The 17,742-nt window shown below is 42.4% G+C and overlaps 1 protein-coding gene across 1 annotated transcript in view; it reads right to left on the bottom strand.

Moving 5' to 3' along the window:
• LOC134536135 (leucine zipper putative tumor suppressor 2-like) overlaps positions 1 to 17,742 on the bottom strand; it is a 221,479-nt gene that overhangs the window by 68,540 nt on the left and 135,197 nt on the right. The window contains exon 3 of the mRNA XM_063375728.1: positions 14,136 to 14,218. Coding sequence (XP_063231798.1) covers positions 14,136 to 14,218 — 83 coding nt within the window. The remainder of the gene's footprint in view (positions 1 to 14,135; positions 14,219 to 17,742) is intronic.

Genomic DNA, 17,742 nt, shown 5'->3' with positions numbered 1-17,742 from the left:
GCGAAGTGGCGAAGTGGCGAAGTGGCGAAGTGAGACGTGACGGGCCTCGCCAGGGTGCGCAGGAAGAGTCGCGCTACGGTAATGGCCGAGAGCGGCGCCGAGGTCGCGTCGTCGCGTGTTTACGGGTGAACGACTGCGCGGCGAATTAAACAAAAAACCTTCTCCTTTTTTATTTTTATTTTTACTCGTGAACTCGTTAAAGGAATACGGCGAGGCTGATCCGCGCAGTGCAACCGGACCATTCATGCCGTCGCAAGTTGTCTACAAGGTCGGAGCCACCGCACAACTCACTTTCTACTCGCTGTAAAGAAAACAAAACGGGGTTGCAGCTGTGTCATGGACACGGCCGTGTGTTGTACGCGAATGCGTGTACGTAACAGGTACTTAATAGTTTCTACACAAAAAATAAAATAAGCTTTTTTTATTTTTATTTACACCATATATATTCACTGTAACTATTTTACACTAATGTTTTATATACGCACTGGATAGATTTTGACGAGAGCTGACGATTGAAACTCAAACGAACGTCGTAGCTTCTCCGAGTCAAAAGTTATACTAAATGAAAATCTCTAAACGCGGCAAAATGACTCTCAAAATGGCGGCGCTTCCCTCTCCACCGCACGTTACAGTCCTCGCTTAGCGTAACGAATTCTTTGATCGTTTAGCTATCCAGTGGTGTAATTCAATTTTGGATGGAGATGATAGATATGTAGCTGCAACACCAAACTGTATCCCCCGATTTAGTTATCATTCGTTTCTTGAATTGCCTCCCGCTATGGAAGCAATTTTAAAGACGTATTCAAGTATATATATATATATATATATATATATACGAGGGTCCGGATGAATTTACGAGTCAAACGACCTGAATGCTGGACTACACATTTGTACGCAAACACGGGCCCGAAAAGTTCTGCTGACTTGCGAGACGTCCTGACTATTTGGTCAGAGATTCAATAAAAACGTTTACCGACGGGAAATTTTCTGGACGAATGGTCAATGGAACGCGAAATGAATCCGCGGATTTTCCCAATCTCTTTCCATACGCACGGATATATAAGAATAAAAACATTTTTTTTAACGTGAAATTAATATAGATATCAGTATTTTGAGATGTGATTTTAAAAAAAATTGAAACTGTAGAAAAGTCAGGAAGAATACTTGAAAAATAACGGTGATACCCTCAATTACTTCAATGAAATAATTTTCCTATGAGCAAAAAAAAATTGCGGTGGTTGTAGAACTTCTTTTAGATAATTAAACTTTATCCTTTCGCTTAGTGTTATATCTTAAATAAGTTCTCTGTTAGCTATACTAACAATAAAACTTTTCGAGGCAAAAAAAAAAAGGCTGTACATTGATTGAAATGAAGAAATAATTTTGGAAATGCATATTTACATTATTGCAAATTAAATTATATACTTTTTAAAAAAAAATTCTGTTTATCTGTTTTTTCGAACATCAATGGAAAACTACTAGACGGATTTTGATGAACTTTTTTAACATTTGCCATTTATCCATATTCTACCGCAAAAGGGGTGAAAATGCGATCAATTTTTTTTTACTATAAAAGTCGTATCTCTTTAGCTAATCAATCAGGCTGTAAGTTAAGTTGTATGATTATAAACAAACAAAATCTACCAAATATTTTGCTGAAATTATACTTTCTAAAAGATGAAATATTGTAAATATAGTTTAACAGTAAAAAATATTTTTTTCATCAAATAAAACTTCATTTAGATATTGGAGATGATAAATAAACATATCTTCAGCTACCTTCTCTTATTAGTTCTCCGAAATATCACCTGTTATTTTTAACAGGGGTTAATATTATTTTTTAATTAAAAAGTAATGAAATCCATTAAATCAGCATTGCAAAGAGAAATTTAGAATTAGTATAAATATAAGTTTTTTTATAATTATTTTGGAATTCAATGTGCGGTAAAAAAAACTGAACGAGATTGGTTTTTGTTTGGTTAACGGATATTGCCATATTTATTTTAAGTTCTAAATTTTGCATTCGTGTGTGGAAAGACGAGAGGGGTAAAAAATTTGGGGACATAATTTAATAATACTAAGCAAACTTTGATAATAAATTTGATGTCGTACTCTTTATCTCAAATAAAGATACGATTGTATCCTATATGTTTATATAATCGGATGTATTTGTAACAAGGTAAATTATTTAATTACCTATACTAAGCACAGCTTTAACAATTGTAAATGAATCTGTTAGTGTAATCAATGGCGTAAACATAGTTAAAACGAAATAGGTGCGTAGTTAACAATTTTTTTTTAATTGCTTACCTCATGAAATGAAAAAAGAGGTGTGATTTCATCAAGATTAAATTAAATACTCGCACACTCTAAAACCGAAGTTTTGAAATAAGACAGTAGCTCGGCTTCCAGTGTTGTAGCCGCGTCCTTGGCGAATAATTCACCGACGTCTCGGTCGGCGTTGCAAGTCGCCATCGTCAGGGAGCAGTTACCTAGGTCGACCGAAAAGTCGGTGAATTGTTCGCCAAGGACGCGTCTACAACCCAGAAGCAAAGCCACTTCAGACAATGGCCGTGAAAGCCTGCGAAACATTAATTGAAATCAGATACTTGATCTGGACTATAAAAAAGGGGGGGGGGGGGGGGGCTTGTCTGTAAAGTCGGTTTACGGACGATAATTTTACGTGATAACGTCATATCAATTTTTTTTTAATTGCTGCTTTTAAAAAGCCCGCCTTAACCTGTTTGATATTATAGAAGATTTTCTCGCACGGTGGTTGGCCGGTTCTTGCACGCTCGACTCGGGCGGAACGTGACAATAATTCATGCTTTTTTCGTGCGTGCAGCCAGCGTTCATCGATTTATAAGACGTTATCACGTCAAAAATTAAAGCACGCAGGCACACATATCTAGGGACCGGAAAAATTCGCGGGTTCAATGACCTGCAGGATAAACTCCATAGTTCTACGTACACTCGGTCAAATGTCACCCACTCAATGGCTGCTGTATTGTGAGACGTCCCAACGTAGCAGCCTGTGATTCGATAAAGCTTTGGTTGGGCGTTTCTCATTGGCCCAGAGTCATCCAGGTGAGTTGTGAGCCAATAGCAGAGGAAGCAATGAGTATATATATATATGTATATTAGTCTATCGCGAAATGAATTCGCGAATTATTCCGGTCTCTACACATATGTAGGGACTGAAAAAATTCGTGGTTTCGATTACCTCTAGGATGGACTCCACGATCCTCTATGTACGCGGGGAAAATTACACCAGCCTCATTGGCTACTGACTCGTGACACCTGCTAAACTGGGATGCTTGTGACTCGATACCTATTGCGCTGAGGGTCATTCATTGGCTCACAGTCCTTCAGGCAAACTTGTGTTCCAATCACTAAAGCGGCAATAAGTTACACGCACTTGGATTCTAGCCTATCGCGAAATGAAACCGCGAAATTTACCGGTCTCTACGACATATGTAACACGTAGACGTCCTACCCAAGGACTCTGACAGAATGTTTTCGCCGGACCGCGACTCGCAGGCGGACCGGCGGGTGCGCGTCACTTGACCTAAAAGTCATATCTCCTAAACGTCACTTGACCTAAAAGTCACTTGGCCTAAAAGTCAGTTGCCCTAAAAGTCATTCGACCTAACAGGCATTCAGCCGAAAATCATTTTAGGTCGAATGACTTTTAGGGCAAGTGGAGTGTACTCGGACCGGAGTCCACACCACGTGACCTCGGCGGGCAGCGGGCAATTAGCGGAGCGGCGGCGGCGCGTGGGCCCAAGCCGAGCCGGCGGCGGCCACTAAATAACGCGAGATTAATGACCAGCGAACTGCCGATGCGGGAGTTGTTGCGAGGCCGGGTAAAGTGGCGGTTGTTACCAAGAGGGTGGTGGGGATGACGAAAGGGAAGAAGAGGGGGGGGGGGGGTTCGGAATATTCCTCTTTACCGCTTCCCGTCGCGTTTACCCGAAGATATAACTCCTGCGGCATCGTCTTTTTTTTTTCCTAACTCAAATTAAAACTAAGTGTGTTGGGGAGGGTTCCGGGTTAGGGAGGGAGACTAAGTGCGTCTCAGGCCGAAGCCCATACGCTCTAATCATGCAGGGTGTTGGCCATGCAGGAGGGGTAGCATGCATCGTGTGCTAGGAGGGGGATTGGCCAGCCATGGCAGCGATTGGCGCCATGACTTAACTCCCCTCACTGACTATACTGAACTAAAAACTAGATAAGTTGGGCCCAGGGAAAAATCCTGGGCTCTGACACGCGGGATGCAAAATTTCATGCGTTAATATCAAGCAGGAGGCTTACGGGAAAACAGAAGGATGGGTCTGGAAGAAGAGTTGGACAGAGTAGAAAAGAGTCTACCATGCGGGGGGTTGGCGGCTTGGCATCGTCTGTGTTTCGTGTTTTGGCCGAGTTCCTTCGAGGTCAAAGTTCAACTGTCAGCACACCAGTAAAAGCCATCCAGTGAGGAAGCAAAGGTGTCCTGAATGGCCTGGCCAGAACTGTTATTGGTCCGTGTGCCGACCGTGGACGTGCACCTTGAAGAAACTCAACCAATCATACAGTGTTTTAACACACAGCTTGTCTAGAAATCTTTTCAAGAAAAAAAATTTTTTTTGGCCCTAATAATGAATAGGTAGAGACCGGAAAAATTCGCTTAATTCGTTTCGCGATAGGCTAAAATACAAATAGTTATACCTCAGTGCTGCCTCTGCTATTGGCTCACAACTCACCTAGACGACTCTGGGCCAATGAGAAACACCGAACCAAAGCTTTATCGAATCACAGGCTGCTACGTTGGGACGTCTCACAAGACAGCAATCAATGAGTGGGTGGCATTTGACCGAGTGTACGTAGAACTGTGGAGTTCATCCTAGAGGTCATAGAACCCGCGAATTTTTCCGGTCCCTATGAATAGGGACTGGAAAAAATTCGTGGTTTCAATGACCTCTAGGATAAACTCAACGATCCTCTAAGTACGCGGGAAAAATTACACTAGCCTCATTGGCTACTGACTCGTGACATCTGCTAAACTGGGATGCTTGTGATTCGGTACTTCTTACGCTGAGGGTCATTCACTGGCCCACAGTCCTTCAGGCGAACTGCGTTCCAATCACTGAAGCGGCAATAATTTGCACGCACTTGGATTCTATCCTATCGCGAAATGAAACCAACGAATTTTTACGGTCTCTAATAATAATAAAACATAAAAATTCTCGTTGCACTTTTTCGTCAACTTCTGGGCGTTACACTTTCCGTTACGCTCTGATGAACTTCATCCCTACCGGCTTTAATGAAGTTTATCTTTAAAAAATTAAAGTTGCAGACATTTAAAAAAAACACCACTGAAATTTGTGCTGTCACAGACATAGGCCTACCACCTGGCGCTCAGCCGTTCGAGAAAAAAACACTAGCTACGTCACGGCTCTCTCGCTGGGCGGGCGGACGTATGCCCGCGGGCTCGCAAATAAAAAAAAACAACTAAAACCGCTCTGACACGATTCTGCACTCCAGGGTGTACTAAACCGAGCCGCACGCAATTAACTGCCCCCCCCCCCCCTCACCACAATCTTGTTCTAACCAAGAGATAGCGCTGGTCGGCCGGCGATGTCCCTCGACTGCGCTTTAATCCCGGTAATAAATTAGACCCGATAACTTAATTCATTCCGCGCATGGTGGCCCGAGACAGGACGGAGTTGGTCTGCAACGCCGGTAAACGTTCTGAGTTCGGCCCGAAAACAAGGATGTGTGTGGTTTTCGTGGTTCTTTCACTGGAAGTAAGTACTCTTAAAGGTTTACTGCGTACACTTCAGCGCTCAGCCGAAATGTTAAAACTGCACTGACAGAACGTACAGTTAAGTTTAAGGAATTTTTCGACGAAGAACGCACCTCCAATAAACGAAGGTTTGTTATTCGTAGTTCCATACTATTATAGACACAGGGAAAATTCACGGATTCAGTTCGTGATGTGCTCGAATTTAAATACAGTTCTCTCCCGATTATCCGCGAAATTAAGTGGCAGGGCCACCGCGGATAGTGAAAATCGCGGATAATCCGCAAAAGAGACGAAAATGGGAAACAAAAAAAGGAAACATTAATTTCAACTTAAAAATCTAACTCTTTATTTACAGTAAAAGTTACAATCAACAGTAAAAAAAATTTAAATGATGTTAAAATTTTAGTATTTTACTGAATGATTAACTTACAATACATTTCAGTAATGTAATCATAAAAGTGCTCAACCATACACGACTAGAAACAAAGCGCGACAGAGACAAAAATAGCAACGCATGCCAGCCTACTGCGTGAGTTCAGAGAAGGCCTGTGGCGTTTTATTGTATACTGCACACAATACACTCGTCAGTAGAGTTCAAATTTGCTCACTTGTAATAAAATACTAGTTTACATATGTGCTGTATTTTTTCGTAGCGTGCGCGGATAATAGGGAGTTTACTGTAATTATAACTTCCTGGTGCTTCGCTGTTGAACTGGAGGACTTTTGGCCAGTTAGAGACCCTAAGCCAAAGACGTATTGAATCAAGTTACCCAGTTGAGTAGCCTCACAAGTCAGCAGCCAATGAACAGGCGACGTTTGCCCGAGCATGCAGAAGGATGGTGGAGTATATCCTGGAGGTCATCGAAGCCGCGAGTTCTTCCAGTCTCCTCATTAATGAAAAAAAAAAATGGGTTGTGGCTGTGTCATGGACACGGCCGTGTGTTGTACGTGAATACGTGTACGTAACAGGTAATATTTTCTATACAAAATAAAAAATTACGCTATTTTATGTATGTCATAATCGTGTTTTTTTTTTTTTAATTTTTAACACCATACATATTCACTGTAATTTACACTGATGTTTTATAATATGCAATCGATATATTTAGACGATAGCTGACGATTGAAACAATCGAACGTCGTAGCTTCTCCGAGTCAAAAGTTGTACTAAATGGAAATCTCGAAACGCAGAAAAATGACCTCAAAATGGCGGCGCTTTCCCCCTCCACCGCGCGCGATGCGTCACAGTCCTCACTTAGCGTAACGAATTCTCTGATCCTTTAGCTATCCAGTGGTGTAATTAAATTTTGGATGGAGATGATAGATGTGTAGCTGCAACACCAAACTGTATCCTCCGGTTTTTGTTATCATTCGTTTTTTTTTTAAATGCCTCCCACTATGGAAGCAATTTTAAAGACGTGCTCACGTCAAAACGTATGACGTAATGCGGATTGAAAGATCTGCGGTGGAGCGACGACGCCGCTGCGCCAGTCCCGGAACCACGGTGCGGGGAAAGATGGTGGGGAAGGGAAAGGGGGAGGGAAGGCACACCCGTGACCCCTGACCCCTGACAACCCACCCACCGGCGGCGCCAGCGCCTCCAAGGTCGGGGCGGGTTCCCCCCCCCCCCCCAAGGAGACCGGATCACGCCCCGACATGTGGTCGGTTGTCGCGCCAGCCCGCCGACCCGAGGCGACCCGGAGTTGTCATTATGCTATTAAGGCCGAAAACATGAACGTCCCTGATCAGGGGCGTAGCCAGGGGGGGTGGGGGGGTTAGGGGACAAACCCTCCCCTTAGCACCAAATCTTTAATTAATTTCTTATTCATCACTCAAACAAATTTCATATTAAAATTAATAAAAAAATTTACCATTACAATATTTAAATTTAAGAACAGAAAACTGCTAAAATAGCACTATTTTACACCTTAACATCCAAATTTTCCCGGGGGAGGACCCGGACCCCCCGCTTTAATACGGGGGGGGGGGGGGCCGCATGCTTCTTAACACCCCCCATACACAAATCCTGGCTACGCCACTGTCCCTGATATAAACTAGATAGTTATTATTAGAGACCGGAAAAAAATTCGCGGATTAATTTTACGATATGCTGAAATGCAAATAATTGTACCTTTATGCAACGTCTGCTATTGGTTCACTGTTAACCTGGAGGACTGTGGGCCAACTATAGACCCTCAGTCAAAGAAATATCGAATCACGAGTCCCCCAATTGAGACGCCTCATAAGTCACCAGCCAATGAACAAGTGACGTTTGCCCGAGTATGCACAGATCGTGGAGTCTATCCTGGAGTTCACTGAACCCGCGAATTTTTCCAGTCCCTAGCTTATTATCGTTAGAGACCGGAAAAAATCGCGGGTTCAATGACCTTCAGGATAGACTCCAATATCCTCTACACACTCGGGCAAATGCCAACTGTTCATTGGCTGCTGACTTGTGAGTCGTCTCGACTGGGTGGCCTGTGATTCGACGCTTCTATGAGTGATAGGTCTCTAATTGGACCACAGTCCTCCAGATTAACAGTGAACCAATGGCAGAAGCAGCACTAAGGTATAATTATTTGAATTTTAGCATAACACGAATTGAATCCGCGAATTTTTCAGGTCTCTAATTATCGTGTCACCAAGAAGAAGAAGATGTGAATGTTATGACTAGGTTTCCATAAACCCCTAGTATACCTCAGTAAAGACTCTACAGACCCGGAAGGGACAGTAACTACTCTACAAACCCGGAAGGGACATTAAAGACTATAAACCCCGGAGGGACAGTAAAAACTAACTTACATAAACCCAAGAAGGTTCGGGACCACGGCCAACGCTGGATTAGCGATTTTGTCTCGGACTATCGAGCGATTCCGGGAATTCCGAAGAAAAATTATAACATTCGTGTTCGCGGGTTTTTCACGGCCATCGTCTGGAGTAGCTTAGCTTCTGGGTTGCAGCCGCGTCCTCGGCAGGTAACTGCTCCCTGATGATGGCGACAGCAATGTCGACCGAAACGTCGGTGAATTATACAAATCCCAGAAGCCAAGCTACTTCAATTAATATTCAGTACGCTCATACTTTTTAACTAGTTGTATTTTGTTGCTCTACATCAAGAAAGTTACTACTACGAAATTAATAGAGACCGGAAAAATTCGCGAATTCATTTCGCGATAGGCTAAAATACAAATAGTTATACCTCAGTGCTGCCTCTGCTATTGGCTCGCAACACACCTGGATGACTCTGGGACAATGAGAAACACCCGACCAAAGCTTTTTATCGAATCACAGGCTGCTACGATGGAACGTCTCACAAGACAGCAGCCAATGAGAGGGTGACATTTGACCGAGTGTACGTAGAACTATGGAGTTCATCGTGCAGGTCATTGAACCCGCGAATTTTTCCGGTCCCTAGAAATCAATATTTTCCCCGATCGATGCCGGATCAGAGGACCGCCGTGGTTTCAGCGAACGAGCGAAGCCGTGACGACGCCTCCTCAACTGGCGCGGGTTGGCTGAGGGCCTGCATTATGTATGAACCCCTTGTCGCCGCTGCGTGAAGGGAAGTCGAGTCGCTACCCTCGTGCCCAGCCGGCTGCTTCAAATTACTTCCGCCGCAATCCCCGCGGTTACGGCAGCTGCCGGCGGTTCTTCCTGTCGACGCGTGCGCGCATCTCGCCTTCAGGGGCCTCTTTCCTGAGTTAACTTTGGTTCAAGCCGATGATTTCCAATTGAATCAATAATGTAAAATATAGCTGGGAGTATAAACACTTTCAGCACTCAAGGGTCCCGTACATACGGTGTGCAGAGCTTCAGAAAAAAAAATTGGTTGTCTGTGAAGTCGGTTTACGGACGATAGTTTAACGTGACGTCATAAAAAAACGTTGATGAAATGATTGCATACTTTTATGAATAAAATTGAATCATTTTAATTTTAATAATAAAAGAATAAATACTTGAAATTATACTAGTAATCAGATTTTTAAAATGCAAGAATAATTAACCTTTATTGCCGAAATTATTGTTGTTGTAATAAGCAATGAAAACCACATTAACTTTTCACTTCACTTTACAAACAGTCGACGAAACAGTTCACGTGTAGATGTAAGTTGTGTGCTGCCGCTGTCTTTCTTCTCCTCGGACGCATAGGCCAATCGAGCGGAAGAGAGTTAGATGCGGCGCAAGCGTACAATGAGCGTAACGGGACACAGCGTAACGGACAAATGGCGTAACGGGACACATCGTAACGGGACACTTTTTCGTGCGTGCAGCCGGCGTTTATCGATTTATTAAACGTTGTCACGTCAAAATAAAAAAACCACGAGATTTAATATCTACTCAAGACACCCGAGCAGAAAAGAATCTAAGAGTACGCTGAGTGCAGATGAGTAGGTAATTCTGTTTATGAAACATCACGTACATAAAGGAATTTGCATTACACCTTTATCTTAGTTTCTCCCCCCATATAATGTTATGGTTACCACTCAAATCTCGCAGTTTCCCCAATGTACGACGATAAGACCTGAAAGAAACCCAGCCAACCCGGAAACACAGACAATAAAAACAAAGTTTTTAACACACAGCAGATCTTAAAATCTTTTCACGAAAAATACACGCCCTAGTCATAATCATTATGCCAATCCACAAATACTGACATAAATAAGTAGGTACACAAATCTAGACAAGTAGATTTCACGAATTCGTTCGGTAGAAAAGTGGAGTTAAAGCACATATATAACCGATTTACTTTTAAAATTGGAACGTATTTATCTTGCCAAAACCTGGACCAACACGAGCCAGTAATAATCAAGGAGAAGAAGTGGTGACCCGTGTGTTAAGAGAACCGGAAATTTCGCGAATTCGTTTGGCGTCAGGATAAAATTTAAAGCCTTATGTTTGCTATGACAACTTTTGCGTTTACATAGACCAATTTATTAGCAAGAAAAATTTTTTTTTGTTCTTGATTTTCGGAACCACGTGATTCGCTTTCTTCCCTTATAGTTAGGGACTGGAAAAATTCGTGGTTTCGATGACATCCAGGATAGACTTCACGATCCTCTATGTACGCGGGGAAATTACACCAGCTCATTGGCTACTGACTCGTGACACCTGCTAAACTGGGATGATTGTGATTCGGTACTTCTTAAGTTGAGGGTCATTCATTGGCTCACAGTCCTTCAGGCAAACTGTGTTCCAATCACTGAAGCGGCAATAAGTTACACGCATTTGGATTCTAGTCTATCGCTAAATGAAACCGCGAATATTTCCGGTCTCTACTTACAGCCGGGCATCGTTGGCTCAAGGTCGTCGAGGGGCGTGTCCAAATAAACAGCGGGTTCAATCACGAACACAAGTGTACGAGCATGGATTTTGCAGTCCAGCTTGCAGACCGAAATAATCCACGGAATATCCGTACCTATAACCACGTGCAACCCGACTCCAAAGTACGAACAAACCTCTGATTCCTTGGGATCGGCCAGTGTGTATGTAACAGCAAACATAACCTGACGAGAAGTTCTCCATCCGTGGTTCATCGAGCCCGATTCTCAAGTAGCGAAAGAACTGCTGTTTTGTGCCTCGGTGTCACAACGGCAAGCTAGCTCTTTCTCTTTCTCTCTCTCTTTCTCTCTCTCTCGCTCTTTCTCTCTGTGCTGAGTTTGTGGTTCCTGTCGCTCCATACACCCGGTTGCCTCTCTCTCTTTCTCTCTCTATTCCCCTCCCCACAAATCACCAACCAACTTTTCTTGCAGCTGTAGTCGAACCCGTTATCGGCCCCATTCCTGCTTTTGTTTCCAATTCAACACGAGGTTCTAGAGCCTCAGTCGCCCCGAGACTAGAAAAAAAAACGGGGGGGGGGGGGTTTGTCTGTAAAGTCGGTTTACGGACGATAATTTTACGTTATGACGTCATAAGAAAACATTGATGAATAATTGCATACTTTTTAATTTTTAAATATTATTTACAGTTTTTTGCAAATTTAATTTAAATAATTTGTTTAAATATAATCACGAACAATTAGTTAAAAAGCCCGCCGTAACCTGTTTGATATCATAGAAGATATTCTCGCGCGGTGGTTGGCCGGTTCTTGCACGCTCGGCTCAGGCGGAACGTGACAATGAGTCATGCTTTTTTCGTGCGTGCAGCCGGCGTTCATCGATTTATAAGACGTTAACGCGTCAAAAAATCTCGGGTTTTCACTGACCTTCAGGATGGACTCCAAGGTCCTCTGAATTCTAGGGCAAGCGTCGACTGTTCATTGGCCGATCACTCCTTGAGGCGTCTCAACTGGGTGCCTCGTGATTCGATACCTTTTTTGACTGGGGGGTCTCTAACTGACCCAAGAGTCCTCCAGATTAACAGTAGAGTCTGTCTGCACGAAGTCACGGTTAAGAATTTTAGCACATCATGAAACGAATCCGAGAAATTTTTTCCGGTCTCAATTTGTCTGGATAAAGTGAAAATGTTCTTAACCCGGGATCATGGTCACGACGGTTCTGCGAATTTTCCGGATTATAGAAAGTCAATGTATTTTTTTATCGGGCATACTTAACGTGAAAAATGTGTGAAATTCGACCCGCCAGAAAACACTGTTCTGAAATTGGAAACCGACAGTAACGATAAATTCTGAGCGAACTAAAAAGTGCTGGCAGCGCAGTAATGCTCTGGCGGCCACGGATGACTGGAGTCCACACGAAAAAAAGAAAAAGAAAAAAAGAATCAGAACGCGAGCGGTTAGATTGATGCCGGATTACGAAATGTGCCGGATTAAAAACACATCACTGTAAACTCGAATCTTTTCAGCGTGATCACTAGAGACCGGAAAAATTTGCGGATTCATTTCGCGATATGCTGAAATGCAAATAATTGTACCTTTATGCAACTTCTGCTATTGGCTCACTGTTAACCTGGAGTAATGTGACGTTTGCCCGAGTATGCACAGGATCGTGGAATCTATCCTGGAGGTCACTGAACCCGCGAATTTTTCCAGTCCCTAGTGATCATATGTCGGGGTAAACACGTCTTCTCCTTGTTTATAACTGGCTCAGAGTCATCAAGACCACTGTCGTCCTTTCACCAACGTGAATCAGATGCATGTGTGTTTCAAGTCTGCTCTGCCACCCAGTGAACCTGGAAAATAATCGTGGATTTACAGTCACAACGGCCACGTGAAGGTAACCCTTTGATTTTCGGTAAATTTTGTACGATTTCTTGGACTGCAACACACAATGTTGGTGTCTCGTTGAATAAATTATTTTTATTTTTAGCTATGACTAGAGACCGGAAAAATTCGGGTATTCATTTCGCGGTAGGCTAGACTCCAAACTCGTTCACCTTCATTCTGAGTCAGTGATTGGACCACCGTTTACCTGAAGGTTTCTAAGCCAGTGAAAAACCTTCAACAAAAGAAGAATCAATCACAAGAATCCCAGGTAACGCGTGTCACGAGTCATTATCCAATGAGCAGGTGCAATTTGTCCTAGTACATAGAGGATCGTGGAGTCTATCCTAGAGATCATTGAAACCGCGAATTTTTCCGTTCTCTAGCTATGACCGGTCATGAGCTCTTCTGCACTTCGCTGAGCTAATGATTAGAATGCGATTACTGTACACAAGACCGTTCTTGATTTGTAGGGACCCAAAAAACTTCACGAGATCAATGATTTGCAGGCTAAACTTGATAACACTGTGTTTTCGGGGACTTTTAACATTTGAATTGTTAACTAGCTAATGCCAGGCATGCATTGCACAAACTCAATATAATTACTATATTTTTTTGTAATTAGTTTGAAGTAGGTACACATATACAAAGCATATATATATCCCTTTCTCTCTCTAATTCTCTATCTTTATCTATCTCTCTATATGTATATCTCTATATATCTATATCCATATATGCCACTCTATAGTAATGAAAAAATTAAAAATCTATGGTTTTATCCTGTATATATATATATATATATATTTTTTTTTTACCTGCCACGGGTATTTTACAACACGTGCGTATTCAAATGCAAATTTGTGTCAAGATTTTAAAGATTTCTATTTATGTTTCAAAACTTTCCTGAGTAAATAAGACTCCCTTAATTGGATGGTAATAGTTGAAGAGATTTATCTGCAGGAATAGTAGATACTTTTAACTAAAAACTTTAATGTTACATATTTTTATTTTTTATATAATATTACTTTTATGTATTTTATTGTAATTACTTTTTTTTTTTCATATTTTTTCCCTCTGATTAAGAATATTTTAGAGTAAGGTGTTAATTTATGTTGTTTTTTGTTGATTTGTCTAACGAACCCATTTATGGTTACCGTAAAGACCACTCCACGTGACGGCGCAAACACTCACCGAGCTTGACACCTGGCTGGACATGCGACATTCTGGTGATGGCCGACACTTCGCAGAATGGGGAGGGCGCAAGATTTCCATGCCTGAAACAACAGCCAACACGCAATCCGAATAAAGGACCACAGCACAACGTTGTGTACACCGACATGACAAAGGAGGGCATAAAAACTCAGCGCGTGACCTTTCGCCACACAGTGAGGGACGTTGAGTGGAGCAGAGCATACCTCCCGCGCCCGCATGACGCATCAGAGGTGGGCGGGGCCTTCAGTGCAGTACCGGGAAAACAAAAGCAAGGTTGTGAATTTGTACTTGTCTTAATAAATAGATACTGGAAAAATTCGTGGTTTTGATTACCTCTAGGATAGACTCCACGATCCTCTATACACGCGGGAAAAATTACACCAGCCTCACTGGCTACTGACTCGTGACACCTGCTTAACTGGGATGCTTGTGATTTTGATACTTCTTACGATCACAGTCCTTCAGGCAAACTGCGTTCCAATCACTGAAGCGGCAATAAGTTACGCGCACTTGGATTCTAGCCTATCGCGAAATGAAACCGCGAATTTTTCCTGTCTCTATTAATAAATAACAACCAGAAATTTGTCAAATAAAAAGAAATGTAAAATCAACCTTTTTGATAAACTGGGAAAAAAAAAGTCGGTTTACGGACGATAATTTTACGTGATAACGTCATAAGAAAACATTGATGAAAAATTGCATACTTTTTTAATTTTAAAATGTTATTTACAGTTTTTGCAAAATTTAATTTAAATGATTTGTTTGAATATGATCACGAACAATTAGTTAAAAAGCCCGCCTTAACCTGTTTGATATTACAGAAGATTTTCTCGCACGGTGGTTGGCCGGTTCTTGCACGCTCGGCTCAGGCGGAACGTGACAATTTTTCGTGCGTGCAGTCGGCGTTCATCGATTTATAAGACGTCATCAGGTCAAAAATCGACGTGGCGAATCAGACCCGAGCCTTAACGGCACCTCTAGTCGAAAAAGCCATTTAAATTCTCGTTGAAATAAATTAAACACCTATCGCAGAAGCATGTCGAAGGTGCCCTGCGTGTGCAGTGATGAATAGAGCTGCAGCAAACCGTATGTATTCGTTACTGAGTAACGGGTGCGCCGTCTATATACGAGTAACGAAACGTTACACACGGCTGCATTTCGTTACTCGCATGTTTCGTATGTTTCACGCATGCGCGCGCATATTCGATGAATTTACGTTACAAAGAACGATGTTTGTTTATTAAGTAAAATAATAATTTGGAAATTCGTCGTCCAAGTTTTTTACTGTTTATTAAAGGTATTGTGTATGTAGACAAAGTTTGAGATTGGAACAGAAACAACGAAAGAAAGTATGTTTTACAAATTAGAAATATGTACGTTTTTGTTTTTTATTATCGCGAATTTTAACGTTTTTTTATTATCTCAAAAGAGATAATATAATAAGCCGCTCTAATGAGATTTAATTGTTTCTTGGTTAACAATAACTGTTAATTATCAAATATTGTTAATTGTATATATTCTATTTATTATTATTTACGCGACGTCATACTGTACGCGTACGCAATACCACTCGATTCGTTGCATGCTATGCGGTATCAGAAGTAACGAGTAACGATACGATAGTAACGAGTACTGATTGTTATAGTAACGAATACATACGGGTACGCTTTTTTCCGTTACTTTTACACCTCTAGTGATGAAGCCCGTGCTGACAGCGGCCCAGGTGCGGCCGACCAGGGTCGAGAGAGGGCCCGGGGGAGGGGGGGGGGGGGCAGGACCGGCGCAGCTATCGACGCGCGGTGGCCCCGGGGTCTGACGGAGCCCAAAACACAGGTTCGCATCGGCGGCGGCGGCGGGGAAAAAAAAAAAAAAAATTGGGCACAGCCGCCGGGTGTTCCAAAATAATGCCTACCCTGCGATGCTTCTTCCTCCTGCAATTTCCCGAAGACAGCTTCTTTTTTTTTTCCTTTCGGCGACGGTGAACGTCAGCTTATCACCTTCCGCGCGCGCGCACAACGTGGGGCGAGGTGTGTGTGTGTGTGTGTGTTGCCCCCCCCCCCCCCTCAAGGGTAGAGGAGAAGAACAGTTTTAATTGGACGCTTCTCTCGGGGGGAAGGGAGGGGCGGCGGCGCGCGAGTTACGACGCCAAATAACACGTCGCAGCCGCAGACACCGACGACGACGGCGATTTCCGAATCCGCGGCGTGACTGCAATCACCGCCGGGTAGTCGTCACGAATCCCCCGCAAATGTCTGCTGCGGGACCTTTTCCGCGCGGGAGAGAGAGGGTGCGTTCCGAAACAAATGCTCTTCCACGTCTCTCGGCGGCCGTGGGCGGCTTGCGACCTCGGACCTCGTTCGTCGCCGGCAAAAAAAAAAATTAAATATTTTTAACTTTCACTTTTAAAAAGGTGAATGGGTGCATACACGCATACTAAATATCATAAATTGAAACAAAGTGCAAGATTGTTTCATGGTGATCATGATGTTAGTATCGATAACTAGAGACCTGTAAAATTCGCGGATTCATTTCGCGATAGGATAGAGTCCAAATACTTTTGACATTATTTTGCTTCAGTGATTGGGCCACAGTTTAACTGAAGGAACTCTGGGCCAATGGAAAATCTTTTAACAGAAGAATTAGCGAATCACGATCATTCCAGTCCAACAGGTGTTACGAGTCGGTAACCAATCAGCAGATGTAATTTGCACGAGTGCATAGAGGATCATGGTGTCTATCCTTTAGGGATTTGAAATCGCGAATTTTACAGGTCTCTAACGATAACGATTGGTTGATTCGTCGGGTTTTATGTTTCAGGTAATATCGCAGGGATACGAAGCAGCTTTTTTTTTTTTTTTTTGTGGAATGGGAAAATGGCAGTTTGGTTCTGTTTTGTGATTCTACATTGTCAACCCGACGGAAATTGAACCAGGAACCCTATAATTTTTATGACTGGCTTTCTTGCCTGTGGGTCAAGCAGCAAATGCATTGCAAAAATATATTTTACCTCGGAGGCATGACACTTTTTTTTTTCATGAGAGCAGTTTAAAGAATTTTAAATTGTACATCACTTATTTACTCAACTATTTTCTACCCACAATATGTGAATTTTTGACACATCGTAGATACACCAGTGTGGTATGCCACTAGAAAGAATGTCAAACGATGGTCAAGTTCTTGATTAAAAGGGCTTTTTACCCACAAGTGGACATAGTGTCTTATGCATCCGATATACTGAAATACATAAATACAAGGTAGAAAAACGTAACATAAGAAACTTGACTATTTAAATTTGTGTTAGTTCTAGTATACCTACCTACATATTTAAATACAAAAAAAAAACCTCTGGCATGATCTCTAAGCCAATTTTCATTGTGATGTAGAAACACAGTAACATGTAAATAAACACACAATAAATTTTATTTTGTATACTTTTTGACCATGTTATGGCATAAATGTATTTTTGGATCCAAGACTGGGGTTTGTGTCGTCCCCTCACCAACCATACTGCTAGCGCGGTGTCTTCTCTCAACTGGCGCGCAGTCTTCTCGTAGTCACAGGACAACTGTGAAATCTGAGCGGTGAC

This window comes from Bacillus rossius, chromosome 10 (assembly GCF_032445375.1).
Source record: "Bacillus rossius redtenbacheri isolate Brsri chromosome 10, Brsri_v3, whole genome shotgun sequence".
Lineage (NCBI taxonomy): Eukaryota > Metazoa > Arthropoda > Insecta > Phasmatodea > Bacillidae > Bacillus > Bacillus rossius.
Note: the sequence above shows the minus strand (reverse complement) of the source record. Positions and strands in the feature narration are given on the sequence as shown.